At 40.5% G+C, this 18,405-nt stretch overlaps 1 protein-coding gene across 1 annotated transcript in view; it reads left to right on the plus strand.

Annotated features, from left to right (window-relative positions):
* macrod2 (mono-ADP ribosylhydrolase 2) overlaps positions 1-18,405 on the plus strand; it is a 399,684-nt gene that overhangs the window by 273,158 nt on the left and 108,121 nt on the right. The window contains exon 6 of the mRNA XM_026190215.2: positions 560-681. Within this exon, the coding sequence (XP_026046000.2) occupies positions 560-681 (122 nt within the window). The remainder of the gene's footprint in view (positions 1-559; positions 682-18,405) is intronic.

An 18,405-nucleotide genomic window follows, 5' to 3' on the forward strand; every position in this document is an offset into this window, starting at 1 on the left:
CGGTATGCTATGTGGGCGTTGCAGAGTAACATCCTGTATATTGATGCTGACCTGGCCTGTCCAACATTGAGAAGGCCAAGGGTAGCCACGCAGAATGCAGAAGATTATGTTTCTGTCAAGTCACCGAGTCGATTCTTTTCTGCTTTCCTGTCATCGCGCCTATGATTCATTTAAGAAGTTGCATTCTTCGGTCTGGCCAGGCCAGACAAGGAGACCAGTGATTGACAGGTAAAGACATTACTATGCGAAGGGAAAGAGAGTACAGGGAGAGATATGAATATTTGAGTGGATAGCATAAAAGAATCTTGTAATTGATTTTCTATCTAAGCTGCTGCTTCATTTACTAAATAAATGCACTCACTTAGGTAGCAGGTTCATCTTGCCTTCTTCATTGTCTCATTGTGAAGACAAACTTTCCCACGTTGTGTATTTTGCTGATGATTTTGCAGATTGTTTTTATAGCCTTCCACTTACCACCACAGAGCTTCAAACATTTATCCTTGCTAAAAGTAGGCCGTGCTTACTTACAAACGAGCTTGTGTTTGTCCTGTTCCGACAGATGTGATCCACACCGTGGGGCCGGTGGCCAGAGGTCATGTGGGCCCTACAGAGACTAATGACCTCACCTCCTGCTACCAGAACTCCCTCGACCTGATGAAGGAGCATGACTTGAAGACTGTGGTGAGTACAGTGCACTGCCAGGCTGAGGAAAAACTGGACTCTGTTCAGAGCAGTTTAAAACACACAAATTATATGCTTTTGGTGTTTTTGTTTAACAGCGAGTAAGCCTTCAGTGAGAAAAGCTGTGTTTGAAAATTTTGGAAATTTGGAAAAGGTACGGGAACAAAAGGATTTAGCATCTTTCATTTTAGATACAGTTCTGAAAAGCCTTAATCTTCTTTATTTAAACAAAAGCAACAGAGAACACAACAAAATGGTAATGTTTCATGTTTGTCAAATGAAGGCTTTTCATGTAGACTACTTTGGGTTGTGATTAAATGAAAGGCAGGCCTTTGTACCCACCTCTCTATTTTACGACTGTGAATAACCATGCTGTTATTTTTCTTTTTTTTTGTTTGGCAACCCACTTTAAGGTTAAAAAACTCTGCCCTTTCTCAAATTCCACAAAGGCTTTGGTGTAGATTTGTGATGTGTCATTTTTGTTTTCAAGAAATTAAGTCTCCCGCACCAAGAAGTAATTTGTGATGTTTCTTGGACACATCTGTGCCACCTCTTCAAGCTGAATTTTCTTCTTTAAAACAGCAGAAGAACAATGGGTACGGTGCATGCGACTGAATCATAAGGGCTTTAGATGAGACAATGCCCACACAATCCACAGCTGGCAGATGATCATTCACACACTATCTAAGCTTCTAGCCATGCGCGGACTGTATGTTTCAGGCTGGGCTGTGTGATATATGGATTTGCCCTGCCCACAGAGGGTAAACAAAACAGTGTCACACCAAATATCCACAAATCCCACTTTCTGTGTCAGTGTACTATCCTGCAGCCTCATCAGAAGTCAATCGATGGAAGAAAAATGAGACATACATGAGTGCCGGTTTCATTAAAGACGATGTTGACAAATTCCTGCTCTATAGATGACTTATTGTGAGTGCAACAGACACCTCTATGTTGCAATTAAATGGATTGTGAAGCCAAATGTCTGAAGTAGTTGGGTTTTGCTGCTTCGAGGTTGTATGAGAATGAGCGGCAAGTATTCTGCAACTTCTCAAATAGTTACATCCACTAAAGATGAGTCACAAGCGTGACATTGCATTAGCATATTACGCAATTACACTGTGTTCTGCTCAAGAACTCACTGGCAAAGGGAGCACCTCGGCAAAATCACTTGGCATCTCGGGCCTCTTCACGGGAACCCACCACCTTGCTTACGTGCTTTCATCCACAAACCACAAAATCCTTGTTTTTTTGCACATTCCAAAGATTTATTTAGATTAGGTCTATCTCTTGATTTATTTATACAATAATCCATATATTTATAAGAAACAGAGTTTCTGTTTTTACTAGGAGCAGGCAGGATTCTGTCTAATATATTTACACAGCTGTTGTGAGTTGAGCAGGCCTTCAGTGAAAACAGTGGTTTTCTGTGATTGGCTGGCCTTGTAGGATGAACATTACATTATCTTAGCCACAGTCCATTTGGTCTCTCCTTGCTGCAAGGACAATAGACAGCCTTTTTTACCAAACCGAAAAGGAAATAGCTGTTTCTTTCTTCAAGCAAGGCTGTGGCCCTGATTTAGTTTTAGTCCAGCTTGCCTTGATATGCAAGACACACTTGAAGAGAGGCTGAAAGGGTTCTCTGCTAATTCTTTGTTAACCGACTATCTCACAGGCTCTTGGTGCACAACACAATGTGTCTAAGTTTCTGGTTAGCTGTTCAGCTCTAAGCTCATTTCAGCCTCTCTGAAAGGGTCTCACTATGAGGTTTGCTGTTTGAGAGATCCCACTGACGACAGGCCCGCTGCCAAGTGGGTCTGTAAAGTGGGCAAAGGAAGGCAGGACAACAGGGAATCGTAGATGGCTGCCTCCCTAAAGGGGATTCCAGGGCATTACACAGGAATAGGAGTCAAAACAAAGCTTAACACAAGATAAACTTGAGCATGAAAGGAGAACCGATTGGTTGCTAATCCCCATTTCTTTGAGCTCAAAGCCACCCTTCGGGCTCCACAACGGTATGGCTACCACAGTCATCATATCAGAAACTTCTTGTGCATGTAGCATGTCAAGATGGGGAGTTTACAGAGAGTACCACTAAATTTCAGGACTGAAAATGCACTTCCTTTACCTTAGGGCAGCTCAGTGCGTGAGTGCGTGCTTACTAGTATTCCAGTGGTTAGAAATTAGATAGAAGAGCATTCCTTCTCCTACACTGTGCTGGGCTGATTTGCAGCTCTGCTGGAATGGAAGTGAGGAAGATCGAAAGTATGACTTTTAGAAAACCTCAGGCAGTTCCTGGATGGGTTGCAGAAATGTTTCTGATTTTTTGGGGGTAAATTTTCAGCGTAATATTTGTATGGGTTAAATGTCCTGCAACACTTGTAGGATATACAGTAGAATACTTTTACCGCTTGACCGATTTTGCATTTTGTCTTGTTCTCTGGATAAATAGCAGACTGGACGATGTGCCGTTGAAGCGTGTTTTTCCAAATCATTTGACTGCAGTGCACGCAGGATAGTGATAGCATGTGTTTGTGCACACATAAACTTTGCCTTTTACGTGCGTCATCCTCAGGCATATGTGAGTGTGCCTGTGTTACTGCAGCATCTTTGCTCATTTCTTCTCTGCCTAGAGGACTCTTATGCTTCAGTGCTTTTTTTTTTTTTTTTCTTTTTTTTCTGCGGCTGAAAGAGCAGCAGGCTGTCACAGCTCCCTGGGCTCTGACTGACCATAGCCCACAGCCAGGATGCCAGCATTCCAGCAACACACAGGGGAGCTATGGGAGCTTTGCAGGAAAGTTGCAGCTCTGGACTATTGAGCAGCATGTTGTCAAACAGCCCCCTCCTCTGCTCATTGCTTGTTACACTACACTATGTTGTTGTTTCCAAAGGAGACTCAGGTGAAGACCCAAAGAGGAAATATTGGACTTGTTTAAAGATTGATTGTAGTTATGTAGTAATAAGTGATAATAACACTAACTGCCCTTTTACAGCAAGAATATTCTAGATGGCTCTGATAAAGGTTTCTGTGATATATGAAAAGGTTTTTCCTAAAGGAAATCAGACAAATAAAGATTTTCTGTAATGTGTCTGTGTGCAGAGGTCCTAACAAATCATAGGACATGCAGTTCTTTTGCAGCCAAGAAACTTGCTAATGAAGTTCATAACTCAAAGGGTATTTCTTCAAGTTAAGGTTTTCATTACTTGATAAAAGTAAAGTCATTCACCTGTGTACATGTATATTTTATTAATACACTTGGGAGTGTGTGTGCTTTACATGCATATGGGGGCTTGTCTCCAAAGAGCTGAAAAGCCTGAACTGAGGAGACGGTAATACAGGTCCCCCATTATAGTTAGTCATGGACAGCTGCTCAGATTCTTCCCTGGAAGCAAGTATAGCGTCTATCAGGCAGAAAGAGATATGGAGGGAGACGCCACCATCTGGAAGTCATTCAGATTCAAGCTCAGAAACTATATTAACCACTTATACTACAGTATGACTTTTAACATAAAAAAATACCCAAGTCTTTATTTGTATTATCCTTTCGGAGAGTATCTTGTCAAGATATTAGAACTAAGATTTTACGTCATGGTACATGAGATAGAGGGAGCGTTTTACTTGTTGACTAGTGATTTTGTGGCTATTGCGTGCCTCTTTTTTGTTCACAATTTGACTTTGACGGGCCACAGTTTGATGGCTTGTGAAACTGTTTGTCATTAAGCTATTTCTGGCAGCATATCGTGGGTTGGCAGCTGCCAGTGCGGACAGTGACAGGGTCGCAGACTGTATTTAGTGGCCTCCTCTCTGACTCCCATGCGGCCTGGAAGTGTTTAGCAGTCATAACACACAGGCTTCGAGGAGATCCAGCAGGGAAGCCACAAATTGCCCGTTGAGGAAAATGCTGAAAGCCAAGTGGATTGCAGATGAATGGTGTAGAATGATAGGATTAGCTCCCCCCCTTTCTCTGTGGGCTTTTTCCAAGGCTGCTAGGAGCATTAGCTTTCATTCATTTTGCCCGAGAGCGTTCCCAAAATGCATTCCCACAAACAATATCTTATAAACATGCACACTCGGCTAGAAGATGACAGCTGATAGCTCCTACTGGATAATGTGTTTGACATGACAGTGACAAAACAAACCCTTGTATTATAGTGAACTTGCCCCCAAGGTGGCGTCAAGATAGAGACACTCTGGGATTTGCGTGAGAAGTTGAATTTAACCTTGACTTATGTGCTGTTTTGGTCTTCGAGTTTTAACAGCATCCTATCGGCTCTCAAGAATGATATAAAATATGCAGTAAATAACATTTACTGTTCCATCTTTCTTAATGTGGGTCACCCGTGATATTGAAAATGTGTTTTTTACTACTGCGTTTAAGTGCACTAGAGGGTCTTTGTTCTTATTTATGTGTCTAAATATTGCCATATCAAACTTAACGACTTTGTACTTCATCCTTTTCCATTTTGGTGTACCCACTTCCCAAGTGATTAATTAATTTTCATTTATGTACTGAGCAGGTCACGCACAAACCATTCCTCTGTGTACTTCTCTCCTCTTTCTGTTTTTTAAGATGTTTCCTGCTTATCTGCTTGCAAAATATAGTTGTTTTTGTACCTTCATCACCTGGTATTGCATTTAGTTAATGTTATTGTAGTTATAAATATAAACCCCCATATATTTCATAGAGATACATAGTAACTGTGTGACTAACAAACGGTACCTTTTTTGTTGTACAACTTTATTACTTTACTTTGCAGTAAAAATCTACTGCACTTAAATGTATTGCAGACCAGTCCACTCATATGTGTAATTGGTGGATATGTATACTGGATGTATATGATTGGTTCATATAATTTATTAGGTGTAATAAAAAGTTTGCCCTTCAAGATTATCTCCTCGCGCATTTTTAGCATTACAGATATTTTTAGATTGCTAGCCTTTCTGCAGTTTCACTATGAATGTAAAATGTGCACAACTCAAACAAAAATCTCCTTTTCAGATTGACTTTTGTATGCAGGATAATGTCTGATGATGAGACCGTGACCTCATCAGGACTCTATTGTTTTTAAATTATTAGTGCAGTCAAAGTTGCCACCAGGAGCTAGCTTGTCTTTTTTTTTTGCTTTGCTTTGTGCCGTTCCTCTGGGTGAGAGCATCCAAATGTTCATCCATGTTCCCAAAGTTAAAATTGCCACGAAGGGTTACTGTTTTGATACCATGGAAAAGATCCTTAGCACACTGCAGCAGCACAAGCGCAAAGGGCCAGATTAAGACTTCAGTGGAGTGATCCAAAAATAGCAGTCGTGCTGAAGTCCAGAGGTACATGAGAAGTGGGCCCTAAAAGGGACATTGACCAAATTTAAATAAGATGTTTTTTAATGATTTTTATGGAACAAGTCCCAGACGTTTTTAATCACATCTTGAAATAATTTTTTAATGACATGTAAATATTTTTTGGTCCACAGCGAGACATATTTGCAGTCCATTTTCATTTTCTCGATGTCAGCAGAAATTTATTTTTGTAAATTTAGCTTTCCAGTTGTGATTATTATACTCATCTGTGCAGACACTGTGCTTTATTTTTCAGCTAGGCTTTGGTTTGTTTTGTTAATATGTGAGCAATATAGCTTTTTAAAATCCGTATTAGTGCAATGAAAAATCTAGAATAAATCGAGACACCAAGGCTTTATGGAGAAACTGTAGTGCACTGAATTTATAGGGTGTTGTTCTTAAATTAGACACAGTATGTGATTATAACACAGGCCCCTTCTGTAACCAATCATTGCTAGGAGCACACTTCCACATACACTACATTACCTGCTTGCATCGACAAAAGTTAATTAGTCTGAAGCTTTCAAAAGGTCACACCGACATTTAAATTAGTCATTTCTATTTGTCTGATCCAAATCATTGGCAACACTGGGCCAATTAGATCCAATTATAGTGATAGTGGTTGCCGTGGTATGCCACCTAGTCGGAGTTAATGACCACTGGAACCCCAATTACCTGAGCAACCTAATACAGAAGGAGTCAACCACAGGGGGAAGGAGGAGCTTCAGGTGCAAGTCAAAGCCCCGCCGTATCACCTTCCCGTGACAGCCCTTCACTCGGGGAAAACTTCAGAACTTTATGTGAGGTGAAATGTTAGGATATGTAAAACGTGACATTTCTGCACACCTTGAGAGGGGCAATCACAGCTGATGGGTATAGAAGAGGTAATCTCCAGAGTGTCTATGTGCAGAGGGCTGATACGAACATGCTAGTGTCTTGATTACAAGCAGAGTGAGCCCACATCAATCACACTAAGCTCTGTCTTCCACTAAAGGCTACTCCATCTAGTTGTTCTATGAGGAAAATGGCAGCAATTGCATGATATGTTAATATTCCCTGACAATAATAAAAGTGCTTCCCATAATTTAAGTACTAAAGCATAGTCAAGTAGTATAAGACCCACTCAGCTCTCAGGCTAGTTTTACTTCATCTTTTTCTCTTCTGCTATACCTGACTGTGAGGAGTCTCCTGAATTTCTATGAAGCTCACATCTCTCTGTGGTACCATCTGAGAATAGAAGCGACAGCTCGCACCCAACTGAGGGACTGTCAGAGGAAGTTGTTGATTGAACAGATGTCGTTCCCACCAGACGCCATGAGAATGAACACCACAATAAGCATGCATTAATTAAACATACCTGAAGAATGTGGGCAATGCAGGGGAACAAAAGGCATTTCTGTCTACCTTTGTCGCCGCTTCACAACAGGAATGAGAAAGTGAGTCGCTCCTTACCTGTGCTTTGACTTTCAGAGAATGCAGAGAGTTTAAACAGGCTACGAGCTTAGAGATCAACCCAACAGAATAATAGCGATAATTAGGTCTGATTAGCAGTGTCTCGTTCAGCTAAAGCGCAGTTTTGGAACGGGCCATTTGGAACAATGCTGATTTTCAAAGAAACTCACAAGTCATTTGCCTGAAGGAGGCTTCGTTTGAATCACATTGTTTGTGACAAAAGAAAAACTCTCGAACAGACGATACGTGGACGGTGGCATTTGTTTGCTTTGAAATCTCCTCAGCCTGAACCAGTACAGACAAAAATGTTCTGGTCCTTGCTCAAAGCTTGTTTTTCCACCAGTAGGCTCCCATCTGTTTCGAGTCGTGCTCGAGTCTGAAATACCTGTGTCATCAAACATTTCCACCACCATCTGATAAATGCTTCTTCTTTGATCAAAGGAACTGAGCATGGAGGAGGGATGTGAGATACATTATTGTACATACGAAGGCTTTTCTCATAGCCTGACAGTTACGCTTCAACTGAGTAAATCCCAGCAGTCTCATGGATACTGCAACAGATTGGTGTTCATCGGCAGCAAACTCAGTGGAATGACTTCTTGTTTACATCATTATAGATAATTACCATGCCGAATCAGTCCAGCCAGCAACGCCTGTGCCGTGTGTGTGTGTGAAAACAGAGACGCCTCTAACACTCCTGGTCATCTTGTTACAGATGCAAAAGTGTCCCCTGAGTTTATTCAGTCATGGCTCGGGTGGTAGAGCGGGTACTCCACAAGTTGTGTGGCCGACAGTTTGATCCCATGGCAATTGATTGCCAGCAAATAGATAAATGAGAAATACTCAATACAATTTATGATTTCAATTTGAGACGATGCCTGTGGGCGAGTCTGTTCAAACAGAGTACACAAAGGAAGAATCACAGAAAACCTTTTGTATCATGTGCAAATCAGCAGCTAATCTTTTACCACCAATCCAGACATCCAGATGGTGCATCTGTGATCGTGATATGCATAGGAACAGTTTCAATTTAGCACTCGCAGATGGATGCACTTAAACCTAAAAGCCAAGACTTTTAACACGAGTCTGTATCAGAAAATACATTTCATGTTTTTTTTGTTTGCTTTTTCCATGTAGGGCACTGAGAATATCTAATCTTTTAAAGCACAGCATTTAAAATGCTTTTTTTTTTAATTAAAAAAACACAAGATCATTGTGAACATGTGATCTATTAGCAATGTTAGTAGCTTTAGCACGGGTGTGAAAGCCAGCTTTACTCTAGTGTTGAATCTAGTTAGCCTCAAAACGCTCCCTCGAGGTGTTTTCATTTGGGGCGTTTATGAAGCCAGGTGTCGAACCCAGTTGTGACCTTGCCAGAGCCGTGTCCATGAAACTGGAATTTCCTGGTCTATCACAGGGTTCCATTTCAACAAGCTTGCACCCAATTATCCTTCAATCATAGTCTCTGGACTTACAGACGTGTTTGGTTGGACTACAAGGTCTCTCTAGCCCTGGATCGGCACATTGGGGACATTTATTTCACTACACATGGCATCTTTTCAAGGCAAAAAAAACCAGATAGCATATCAGGTTAATATGGATGTTGCAAAAGTTTATTGTTCTGTGAGTTTCTTTTATACTGGATCAGTATCTCAAGACACAGCATTATGCACTGTATGAACATCACGTTAGTAGTCTGATGAAGGGTTTTCCTGATTATTCCACCCTTTATTGTATGGTGTGCAACTGGGAAGTCCATAGCTCAAAGTTGGTTTTGCATTTTAGAAGTACTGTAAAAATATATATCACAGGAACACAGAAATTGAAATGACAAGCAGACTGTGTAGTAATTGGTTTATTAATGAGAGAATGGGTTTGTTTAAAAATGAGAGAGAGGAGGAAGAAGAAGAAAACAAAGCCACCCCTTTGATCCTCTTAAATCCCCTTTGGAAAAAGAGATAGTGCCTTTCAATCCTCTTAAACTTCATCTTGTCGTTGATATTTCCTCCTTTCTGACTTAATTAGGCTCTGATATTTTATTTTACTTACTTTTTAGTGAGTCATGTCTTGTTGAGCACATACAGCGACTTAAATCTTAATATCATACTGCTGGCTCCTTTTCAATACATGCATTTCCCCCTCCCATAAAACATGCTTAAACTTTAGAAGCTAAAATATACTAAGCACCACTCTTTGTTTATGCATCGGTTCCCATGTGTTTTATCAAAGAGAATGCTTAACATAGAGAGCTGACAGGTACTGGAAGCCTTGGGAGTCTCTGTAGTGTTTTGTGCATTTTAGATATGAATAACTACATATCTTCATCCTGGCTATACAGTCAGAAATTTAGATTATACTGCCTATCAGCTGCGTACATATTGTGCTCATTGATGTTCGATTTGGTGAAAGCAAACTTGGAACAAAACATGATTAGATGACCATTTGTCCAGACCATATTTATTCTAGCTTATGAGAATATCAGGACGCTCTATGCAAAATCGTTGATTTATCCACAAACATACACAGGGACAAAGTCTTGCCCACTCATCATTTTGTTATCAGATCCGCAGCCTTCCACCTGCAGGCTTGAGCAGGGGAATAATTGTGCGCATAGGCAGACAAGCCAGTGTTTATGTTCTCCTGCATATTTTGTTAATTACAGTGCTATTACCCCACACATATATACCCGGTTTAGTGCCATGATTATCTCCCAAGGTCATCGCTAACGAGGGCTGATGCGCTGTGCCTGGCCTGAGCTGATTGACTCACGATGTTAAACTGGCTCAGATTGATCCTACTCAGCAATTCAGGAGGCAATGCAGCACCTTTCACAGGTTTATGAGAGAAATATATTGGGTCTCACGCTGCAGAATTGTATTGCTTTGATGCTGAAGATTTCAACGGAGATGTAAAATACCTGTTTCTGCCCCAGCAAATGTTTTCTGTTGTTGTTTTTTTAACTTCCTGTCTACTATCAGTGACATTTGTGTTTGGACAGAGAATTCAGCTTTACTTCCACAAAATTATCTTACCGTTTAGTAATATTTGAAAAAAAGATAAAGGAAAATATAAGCATGGCCTTGTTGCTTGACTCCTAACATTTACCTGAATTATCTGCACTCTGCTGGAAACAGGCTATTTCTCTGTGGACAAGTGTTTTCTGATTATTTTGGTGATTCAATTTTCGATAGCGAAGGCATTTAGCAGCTGAATATTTGACACCTGATTTTCAACGTGCAGCTAGTCCGTCCACGTTCTTGCTCCAAGTTAATTAAGAATTATACAGGATGTTAGCATTAAATCATTATGAAGTAGGCCTACTGTAGTAATAATTTAAATGGGGTCATTTAAAAGATTCCTTTTATTGTCATCCAGCGACCTTAACATCATAAATGTCACAGTAGCCTTTTATGAATGATGCCACAAGTGTCTTTACCATAGGACAGTTTTAAATTTAAAACAGCCATTAGTGCACCTATACACTGATTTTCCATATAGATGTAGTTAGCTCAAAGATTTAGTCGCCGTGCCATCTCCTGAATGAATTATCTGCCAGAAAGAACACATGGGCGAATCGTGTTTCATGGTTTGACTTCTTACTCACAGCTTGGAACGCCAGATAACCTCCAAATCTTACTCGGCTTAATGTCAAATGTCACATTCATAAACCCCCGGTAACGACGACATGCAAGGAATAAAATGTTATGTGCTCTTTCTGTAGGATCTGAGCCCCGTCGTAGGAGAACAAAAACCGTAACGAGTTGAACATGGAACGACATATTAAAAATCTTTTTTAAATATGCCAGAAGTTGTCGCAGAAGATTAATCAGGTGTAATAGAGCGCAGTGTTTGCGTAGCGTGACTTTGAACAACTGTCTTATTCTTGCGACAGAGTTGGATATGTGTATCCGTGCGTGTGTGCGTGCAGTATTTGTTGCACAGAGGAGGACGGCGCTTTTTGATCTGCAGAGCACTGAGCACAAAGGACACCGATCAATTGGGATATTGAGAAAGCACTTCATCTGATAATTTCCCTTACAGGAACTCTTCCCTTTATCTGGACTCAGCACAGCAAAGTCACTGAGCAATTAAAAGAATGAGCACGCTACAGTATACTAACCACACACTGATGCAGTAAAAAGGCCCTATTATGAAATTGGAAAAGAAGTGAGTTGAGATAAGGATACGCAACATATTGTTTGGGATTAATTAAGACGATCACGGCTTTAAATTCCTACTGTAAATGAGTCCAGTCTTGCAGGACGAGGTTAAGTCATGAGGAAGTACATAATAGTCTCTTATCCATGTTATGATTCACACTAAATACTAATCAGTGAGCTGTGGGGTTTTTTGTGCTTGCATCCAGTTACTGATTAAGAGAAATTATTTGAAAATAGATGCACTCTTTTAGTTTTTCAAAGAAATGATATTTCCCAAGTGGCAGGATTGTTTGGTCAAATTATTTCTTGTAGCCGAATGTGAGACTTCCTTTAGAGGGATCCAGTGCAGTTTTGCTCCAAAAACATGTGATGTATTTGGTGTGGAGAAAATGGTTTTCCACTTTTAGCAACTAATTAATTCTTTATCAATATTCATGATGAACTCCACATTTAGAAAACTGTAATTAGCTTTATTATCCTCTGGCCATTTGTGGGGGGGAAAGTTATCCATATAGTTCGAATCAAACCAGAGACACAAATCTAGTTTCTCACCAAATTGTACACGGCGTCATTAGACGTTACCTTGCATGGAAATCAGATCAGATCAGTCCAGATGCAAACTGCATGTGACAAGATCACTTCACACCAGCATTGTGTGCTATGAAGGCAGGCAGAGTTGGGAGGATAGTGTAATAATTCACACGAGCCACCTGGTGATTCCTTCAGTCACCTTCCGGTTTCCTCTCAGCCACCTGCTCCCTGTACTCCTAATCAATCCGCAGTGCCAATGCTTCTGCAATTCACCGTGACCTTGAGTAATATGTCCCCTCTCTTTCGTTTTGGACGTTATTCCTACTCATTTTGAGGATGCACCTGTGCTCAGACCGAGACAGCAACTCTTTGTGATGCAGCTCTGAGATTTTACTGTGATCAACAAGAATCTTCATCTACATACATTAGACAGCAGGTCCTCTACTGCTCTTAATGTTAGTGTGGCAGGTTTTACCACCATTTTTAGCGTTTTGCTCTATATCTGGGGCATCAAACATAAGGCTCAGGGGCCAGAATTAGCCCTGTCAAAGACTATAATCTAGCCCACTGGATGGCTTTGGATAATATGTTTTACAGCTTTTCCTACTGATCAAGATCTCCTGCATGGCCATTTATACCACACATAAGTAATTTAGTAATAAATAAACAGTAAAATGAGAGAGTTTCCTGCCTTTTCATTATCTACTGTAAAAAGTGTTTACAATGTGTTCACGGTAAACTAAATATAAAAAGGGTAATTTTCTTCAAACAAACATTTCTATTATCAAAAGCCTTCTGTTTCATAATTACTGCGGAAAGAGCTACCACAACTTATTCTGTAGCGCATTTTCTTTCTTACAATTTAAGCCCAAAGAGTCGTTCTGGCAGATGCCTTTCATTTACTACAGCAACATTTCTTTAGCATGTAGAAAAACTGGGTTATACTATTTGAAATTCCTGTCGCTAACAAGATATCTGAGGGATTCAATGTGCAGCTAAACTTCTTTACACTGACAGAAATAAGAGTGTCTTTGACCCAGCGACCTTAAAATGAGCTCCATGCTCCACCTCTGCATAATTAAACAAGAAGATATTACCACAGTTTGGCAATTTTAGTCACTATTTGTACTAATTGTACTTCTAGTGAATAGTTACCTAGTTATCTAAAATCTATTGAGGTAAGAATTGTAGATTATAATCCATTTAGGAGACTATTTTAAGCAATATTGTTGCACATATCTGGTATAAATAATTACACGGTAAGCTTGTGCAGCAGCTGGAAGTACATTTCTGTCCAGGGCCTAAATTCTCTGCAGGTCTGTTTCTTTTTGGTTGGAATCTGAAAGAGGCGGGGGACTTGTTGTTCTGCTTGGCTGACCGTATACATGTATTGTCTGAGCCAGGCCACAGTGGCAGAGTGGCTCTCTTCACGACCCCAGTGTGACAGAGCTGTCTCTACATGAAGGTGACCCTCTCTCTGGAACCTCCACTCTGCCCAGCTTGCCTGTCAGGTCCTACAGGCGTCATGGTCTATTAAGCACTTTAATGATGACCACCGCCTCATGCAGTCACACAATAGCCCCTCACTCCTTCATATCCCTCCATAATTTGCGGTGCCGAATGTGTATATTAGTGTATATTTTCTCTGAGTCACCATGCTTGTAGAAAGCTATCTAACTTGTAACCAGCTTGTCTGTGGGCAGATTTTGATTAGGCCAGAATCCTTGGTGAAATAAATCTCCTCTGGGATTTAAAGGTAGATACTTTGAACAGGCAATCCTTCAAAAGGCTTTTACACTCAATAAATCCACTAACGCCCCAATGTTTCAAAACACTGCTTTTATAGCCTCATACTTTATATCCATATCCTGCACTGTAGTGTAAAAGTGACAGGACTACTTGAAGATGGCAACAAGCCTTCGGGAGCACTCCTACCGATTCTTTCACATCTGTTGATCCCCAATATCCCTGTACCTGTCATGAATAAAGGAAGTTTGCTACGTGACAAGTTTATTATCTTCTCCCCTCGAGGTTGGCAAGAAGACACCTCAGATGTCAGATAGGTTCAGTGTCTGTGCAGTTTTAGATGAGTAAAAATGTGGGGACAATGGATGAGACAAGGTCTGAAGGGTATCCTCAGTGCAGTTCATTCCACCGCAATCACTTTCATGCCGTGTTTACATCTAAAACACCCGGTGTCTATCCTGCAAAGTTCTCAAAAAGCACGAGTCAGGGAGAAGGCGAGAGCAGGACGAGTCCCCCACCTAAATTGTAGTCCCACTGAAAATACTTTTCTTTTCAATATTACAATGAAATGGTAGTCGTAAAACTCTCTTTACTGTGGCTTTAACAACACACAGTGATATCAGGTGGGACTTTGTGTATAATCTCACATAGAAGCTCCAAGGAAAGCTAATATTATTTAGCATTATTGGATTTTTTTATTTTGGCAGCTGGCATCAAATAAAGGAGAGCGACATTTCTTGATGCATAATGCAATATGACGCCTGCTATGCTACAATATTAATGTGATCACTTTATACTCAAACTGTGGCTTATATCTTAAAGTGTCATCAACTAAAAATGAAGAAAGGAAATTTTCAATAAATGTTATTTTAGTTTCATGTTTAACTATGAATTTGGCCTCGCACATATCACCACTGCTGACACTGTAAAAAGAAACAAAAGAAAAATGGAAAAAAAACACGTATATGAACTTGCTGTTTGTAGATCTTGTGTAAGCTCTGTGAGTTAGTGAACTGTTATTCAGCCAGTAATAACAGTAATTTCTGAGAAAGCTGTGCTTTTATGTAGCTCCATGTTCCCAGACAAGCAGAGGTGCTATAGGCTCATCAAAGAGACGCATAAAATGAAACGTGTATTATTGTTGTCACCTTTCAAGACGTATTTCATACAGAGACAATGAGATACAAGGCCCTTTGTTTTTGCCGTAGGTACGAATATCATTAGATCTACCATGAGTGCAATAAGTGTGAGTAGGTGCAGTAGCCTTTGCTCACGAGACAATAAAACACATATGGAAATGAGCCGACAGCATGACTAATAGTTTGCAGTTTCCACCACGCGCCCATCTTAGCAAAAAGCCTGTTCTCTCAAAGTGAGCCATTATACAGTTATCAATGAGCCTGCCTCGCCTTTGATCTCTCTTTTAAGGGGTTGAGGATTTGATAGCTAAAAAAAGAAACACCTCAGAGAAGCTATCGGTATGCATGCTGTCTGACGTTATGCCCAAAATAAGGGATAAAATGAATACAAAGCAAGCTGTCACTCTCCATGTCCCTCCTGTCCCTAATCCTTCTACTCCTGAGTCTGTGCCTGCCACAGCATCATCAGAGCCCAGATCAAAGTGTGAGAGAATGGCCCACAGGTCTGCACAGAGGGAGAGCTGACCTCCTCAGAGCTTACTGTGTCCTTGGACCAAAGTCCTTTTAAGGGCTAGACATATTCATTGAAAACCGATTCTGAGCTGTGTGCCTAAATTGAGCGTTAGTTTGTATCAGCAATCTGGCTTTATGGACATTCCCCGAGGTGGCTCTTGTATCTAAGGTGTCATTTCTATAAGGACAATTTAGCCACCTCATTTGAAAGCACTTATGTTCATACTGCTGGAATTAATTTACTTTAGAGACATGCACCCTTTAGTATACAGTAAAGCAAATACATTCGTGCTCATGCCCACACTACCGCAAGCTTTATTACTTAAAGCGTACCAGGCCAGCGCATATACTATAAATTGAAAAATAATGTTTTCTCACGCTAAAACGACATAGGCCTTGACCTCTCATACCGCTGCTGTTAATTAGTGTTGGTTGCTCTTACCTCTGGGCAAGCTCAGATTTATGGCTTAATGTTGTGGGAGCTTAAAACGAACGTGCGCTGCTGGGGCCTAGTCTGCCCATGAACTACATGGATAAACAGGTTTTCATACTCAAACCACAGCACTGATATGCTTCTTGTGGATTCCCTGACTGCATGTGTGATATTGAAATCTTAGATTTTAGCAAATGGATCTCAAATGAGCAAATTAATTTTGAGATTAACTGTTTAATCAAGCACAGGCTTTATACGTTTCATTTTCTGCCAATTTCATAGCTTAGTCTCTGCATACATTAAAGGAAACTTTAACATGTTGAGATTATTATTCTTATTGTTTTTTGTGGGATTTATTTGCGGATTTATCAAGCACCATGTAGGAGATTGATATCAATTTCATCCCTGCACATTCAGTGGGGAGATAGATCAGTCGCACGTTTAGCCTACCCAAGCACAATCCGTGGCAGCAGAGGGAAACGGCTAGAAAAGGAACAAAAAATCTTTCCAGTTATCCTGGGTACTGGTTATCTGTCTGCCGCTGTGCATCTTTTTCTAATGCCTATTCATCTCGCTCCGGTCTACCTTGGCTCACAAACATGCTGCCGCCTGTCTTTTATTCCTTCACAATATTGCATCACCGGAGTTCACACAGGCTATGTATCACTGGAGCAAATGAGACGAGATATCAAGTGTTGCAGAACTGTGCACGATGAAGGCAATCACAGAGCACCCTGAGCTTCTGTTAACAAAGGGAGTTCATTAAGTCCATTAAAATCCCAGCTGAAAAAAAAACAAAAAAACGCTGCTTGCTTCGAGTCTTTGAGTAATTATTCCTAAAGCACAAGGCCAAAGAAGAAATCGGAAGAAACAGACTTAACCTCGTCTTACGTCAAATGCATTGCCGTAAAGTACGCAGGAAAAAAGACAAACATTCACTCTTCTAATTGGGAAACGTGTCCCTGTGATTCAATAATAATTATGTATTTACTGTGCATCCGAGGGGTCAGTGCTACACCAGGGCGGAGTGTGCAATTCGATTTGCAGTTAATGAGGTTGGGTCTTTTAATGAATGTTAGTTTTTATTCTGTATATAGTGCTGTGGGGAATGTGGTTATGGCCTCTTTTATCATATGTTATGATTCTTTGCTTGATTCATCTGGGTAATATTTCACTGAGCTTTACTATTTTATACATTTAGAAACTTAATAGAGTAATCCAACAAAAATGAATCACAGAGCTCCTTAATTAAGCATAGAAACCTTAAATAATTCCCAAAGGTGATTTTATATAAACAAACTTATCTCATTATCTTAAGGAAAATAGATATAGAAGTGAAACCACTCTCTTTGATGCTTCTAATACGGTTGCCTTGCTGGGAAAATACTACTTAGTCATATTTTAACTGTGGGAATGGCCTAAATGCTATATTCAGTTATTATCTGGTGTAGTCACTCGTGATGTCAGCTCCTTCAGTGACAGTCCCTCCTTGATTCTGGGTGACTGCTGGTGCACAGCTATGCCTAATCTCTATTTTCACATCAACCACATTTTGCCACCCCGCTGACCACACGCTATTGTTCGTTCTGCGTGTTATCTTGTAACACTGACTCCCTTAAAAACCAGTGTACAGTTCAGCCGTAGGTGACCCTTTACTACTGTAAATAATGCAGGGCAACAAAAGGGGTTGATTTCAACCGAGCAATCATTCCTGTGTTGACGGTGGCACTTGAAAGCACTTGGGTGGGTTTGGGGCTCTTGTAACTGGACACAGCCTGAGTGTGACCGGGCCATTAGTATGCATGCTGCAGCTGACGTGATTTTAGTTTCACATCGGTCCTGCCACAAAGACAGGGGGCATACAGTCTTCATATTCGTGCCGTTCTGTCAACTCAAAATTCAGAGTGGGATTTTGACTTTGAAGCCACTTTGATATGGTGCTTTTGAAATGTTGAAGGGCGGCTTGAAAGGAAAAATGTTTAATTAGTAGCCTTACATTGGAAGGGTACCATAGGCTGGCTTTCACTCGCCATGACCAGCACCCTTCCTCCCCTTCCTTTCCCTGATTAAATGTGCTATTGAAGTTGATTTGTGAATGGAAATTAGTGTCTCTTGAAAAATGCTCGCTGATTGTTTTACTATTCGTTTAGATCAGCCACTTGGGAATCATCTGTTCTTACGGTACAAATCACGAGCTATATTTTAGGATTACTGATAATACTAACCTTCTAGCTCCATATGCTGCTAATCTCGACTGAGACAGTTTGACACGGGGTATGGATATTTGAAAATCCATGTATGCTCCCTTTTTACCTTTCATAGGATATATGGCTTGGCTTGTTCCTTTAACGCCGTTTTATCTTCAGTATTTCAGAGGCTCTCTCTCTTTGAGATACCCCATGAAACAGCAGCTTGATA

This window comes from Astatotilapia calliptera, chromosome 13 (assembly GCF_964374335.1).
Source record: "Astatotilapia calliptera chromosome 13, fAstCal68.1, whole genome shotgun sequence".
NCBI classification, from domain to species: Eukaryota; Metazoa; Chordata; class Actinopteri; order Cichliformes; family Cichlidae; genus Astatotilapia; species Astatotilapia calliptera.